Raw genomic sequence first — 3,906 nt, forward strand, 5'->3', positions numbered from 1 at the left:
GATCCGCCTGCCTCTGCCTCCCGAGTGCTGGGATTAAAGGCATGTGCCACCACCGCCCGGCTTTGTCACAGTATTTTAATATACATATTTAGCATTTGAAAAAAACAACTGTGTAAGCTAACAAATGACTTTCTTAGTTCAAATAATTTCTTTTGAGAATCCTTTAAATTCAGCAAGCCTAGTTTGTTTTCACAGTGAGAAAATACAAAGCTGAGTTTGGAGCCATGTTGACTGTTGAAGCAACTTGGTTTTCTTCAAATCCTTCCTCTGGAAATGTAGAGATAGAACGTAGCAGACTGACTGTGTGGGCGAGTTAAGTGCGTATCTGGGAAATGCTGAAGCTTAAAGAAAGGAGCTTGATCCGTCTGAGCTGAGGGCTGCTACTCCTCCAACCCCCAGCAGCATTGAAGAGCAGAAGCCCTACTGTGTCAGGTCTTCATCTCAGTAAGAGTCAAGCATTTCTAAGACGAAGGTTATAGGCCTGCCATCTCTGTTTGCGGGTGTTAAAGCATTTCAATAGTCCTCTGTAGAGAACAAATTATTCATAAAGAAGAGAAAAAGCAGGACTTGACTGCCAACTGGTGCTTCTTCTCTGCCTTCACTACTTTTTCTTTTTAAATGATCTTTCTTTACCTTATTTTTTTTAAAGATTTATTTGTTTTATGCGTATGAGTGCTCTATTTGCATGTATGATGACTTTATACCACAAGAGGACATCAGATCCCACTATAGATGGCGTGAGCCACCATGTGGGTGCTGAGAATTGAACTCAGGACCTCTGGCCAGTGCTCTTAGCCGCTGAGCCATCTCTCCAGCCCCTTTACTACTCTTAACAAATATTAAGCTTTCACTAATTACTTACTCATATGTAAAAACTAAGAAAAACCATCAAAAGAAAAATTTTAAGTCAAATTCATAATTGATAATTTTTCTTCTTTTTCAATATTTGGTTTTGAATTTTTAGTAATTCCATATAATCCTTCAAGTCATGAAAGTCTGGACCAAGTTGGTGAAGAAAAGGAGGTAAGACAATTTGTACTACTGTATACAGCATCATTCCCTCTTAGAAGAAATGTAACACTTGGAGCTGTTACCCACTAGACGGTAACAGTCAATCAAGGGAGATAGTTAACGATTTTAGAGTTCTGTTTCTATTTAAATCTTTAAGTAGTTTTAACTATGAAATAACTTGAAAATTTATTTTCACTTTAAGATAGCATATGCAAAAAGTACAATATACATAGGAATAGCATTTAGTACTTGATAATATTGTTTGAAACATACTGCAGACTCTTCTGTTTTCTGGACTAATTGCTTAAAGTGTAAATGATTAAATGTCTTAATTGGCATTTAAAATATTGTTATTATTGTGTGTGATGTGTAGGAATGGGATGGGCATGCTGCCATATGCTTGTAGAAGTGGAGCTGATACTGTAATACCTGTATATGGCTTCGGGAACCCCACTTAGGTTGCTAGGCCTGGGTAGCAAACACTTTGTATTTCACCTGCTAAGTCATCTGGCTAGTGTTTTCTTTTTTTTCTCTCTTTCTATTAGGCAGTTTATTGGGTTTTAATATTTATTTTTGTATGTATCTGTGTAAGAAAGTGCCACATATGTGCAGGTGGTCATGGATGCCCAAGAGTGTGTCAGGTCGATTGGAGCAGTAGTTACAGGATGCTGGGAGCTGCCTGATGTGGGTGCTGAACTTAACTGCTGAGCTGTTTCTCAAGTCCAGGTTTTTGTTCTAAAACAGAAATTAATTAAAACAATAACCAGTTTTAGAAAAGCTTTTGGTGAAAAAGAATGTCACGTATTACCTGTTCCCGGTCCATTGTCTTGGAAGCCCTTTAGCCTCTTCTCTGTGTGAATAGTGTCTAAATCTCTGGTTTTGAAATGTGTGTCTGGTCATGGAAGATTAGTCCTTACCTTTTCTTTTTCACTTTTTAGTGCTTGATGGCTGTTATCGTCCAACTTTTTATTGTGGAAATTTGATACAGAAGTAGCAGACAGAATGTTGTAGCAAAGCCCCCTCCCGTATGCACTACTCAGTTCAGTTACTGTACACACAGTGGGTGGTTTTGTCTCCTCACTTGCTTTACTCCAGCAGAATTTTGAAGTAAATCTGTTGATCCCGTGTTTTTAGTATGGCATCTTTGACTAATTACCTTTTGTTTGCTTTCTTTTGTTCTTTTGAGTCAAGTTCTCCTGTTGCCCAGGCTGCCCTAGAACTCCCTGCATATCTAAGGAAGACTCTGTCTCCTGGTCCTTCTTCCTCCCCCTCCCAGATGTGGATTACAGGTGCTCCTGCCCTGCCCCGCTGCACCCCAGTCTCCACTCTGTTTCATCTACCCTTAGTCTTTCTTTCAGTTTTGTTCTTTAAGGCTGCATGTTTGCTTCTTCATTGCCAAGGTTGTTAACATTTATAACCCGCTCTGCCACTGTGACCAGGTCTTCCTTGTTTTGTTGTAGGCTGATTGAGTCATATAAAGGAAGAAAACCCTAACACCAAAGAATGTGTCCTCTGCTCTTCCGGACTGTGTATTGCTCATATTTCTTTAATCTGCTCTTTGGTGGTCTTTATTCCTTTTTTTTTTTTGGTTGTTCTTAGAAACGTGTTAACATTTTATCATTATCATCATTATTCTTACTGCTTTGGTGGTCACACCTTTTCAATACGTGTAGCTAACGCTCAGACGATGAGATGAGGCTAGATGAATTTTTGACACAGTGAGCACTATAGGATGACCTCTCAGAAGAAAGATGTACCACCACGCCAGAGGTCTGTCTTGCAGCTTCTGATCATGGCAATCCTGTCTCCCCCATCCCCTAAAAGTAGCCATTGTCTGCGCCCCTTTATTTGCTCTTGTTCCAGCTGTAGAAACAGACTCCTACAAAATGCATGTTCTGACTTCTTCCGTGTAACATAGATGTGTGTTTCGCGGAGCAGTACTTCAGTTATTTTTATCATTTCCATTTACCTGTCCCGCTTCAATTTTCCCTCTCAGTTGGAAGTATTATGATGTTAAGATGAAACAGTCTTATAAGTGTGGTTTACTGACCCCACTGATGAAAGCCAGTGCGTCCTCCCAGCTACTCAGGATGCTGAGGCAGGAGGATCGCAGAGCCAGCCTACACTGTGGCGAACTTCTCGACCAGCGAGAAAGAACAACCACCACACGAGGATTCTTCTCAGATCACACTTTAATGGAGTGCCCTTGGTTGAGGGAGAGCAGGAAGCGAGGGGGCCTGAGAGCACTAAAGCAGCTGCTTATATAGGGAGTAGGCACACGGGTCGCCCTGTGATTGGTTGCCACCATCAGCTGACACCAGACTGCATCGGGATAGGCCCAAGGGCCCTTATCCACTGCGCATGCGGGAAGCAGGGGACACGCACTCCCAAAGGCATAGCCATATATGGAGTTGTTTATTTCCAAAGGGACAGGATGTCGGCGCCATCTTGTAATGGCAATTCTGTCCGGCTCCCTGCACTACACAACTTAGTGAAGTCAAATAAAAACTGAAAAAAGGAGTTGGAGAAGTTTGAGAGGTCGAACATTTACCTAGCATACATGAGGTCCTGGGTTCAGTCCTTAGTACTACATAAAATAAAAATTTCACTCCCCAGTACTTTATAAATAATTATGTAAGTTAATAACAACTTTGGGACATAGGTAGTAGACGTGCTGAAGAGTATGTACAGTCCACTGAAAGAGATGGTGGCCGCAGGCTTCCATTTGTGAGTTTGTAGTTCCACCAGCAGTGTGAGAGTTGTGGTTGCTGCTCGTTCTTGTCCACGCTGTGCCTGGTCAGTCTCTAATAAGCCAGTCCTTAGATAGTGGAGATGGTGGAGATGGTGGTGGAGATGGAGATGGTGGAGATGATGGTGGAGATGGTGGTGGAGATG

The 3,906-nt window shown here is 41.7% G+C and overlaps 1 protein-coding gene across 1 annotated transcript in view; it reads left to right on the forward strand.

Moving 5' to 3' along the window:
- Positions 1 to 3,906, forward strand: part of Prkci (protein kinase C iota) — a 57,785-nt gene that overhangs the window by 37,045 nt on the left and 16,834 nt on the right. Inside the window, exon 8 of the mRNA XM_005371677.2 lies at positions 965 to 1,023. Within this exon, the coding sequence (XP_005371734.1) occupies positions 965 to 1,023 (59 nt within the window). The remainder of the gene's footprint in view (positions 1 to 964; positions 1,024 to 3,906) is intronic.

This window comes from Microtus ochrogaster, unplaced genomic scaffold (assembly GCF_000317375.1).
Source record: "Microtus ochrogaster isolate Prairie Vole_2 unplaced genomic scaffold, MicOch1.0 UNK120, whole genome shotgun sequence".
Lineage (NCBI taxonomy): Eukaryota > Metazoa > Chordata > Mammalia > Rodentia > Cricetidae > Microtus > Microtus ochrogaster.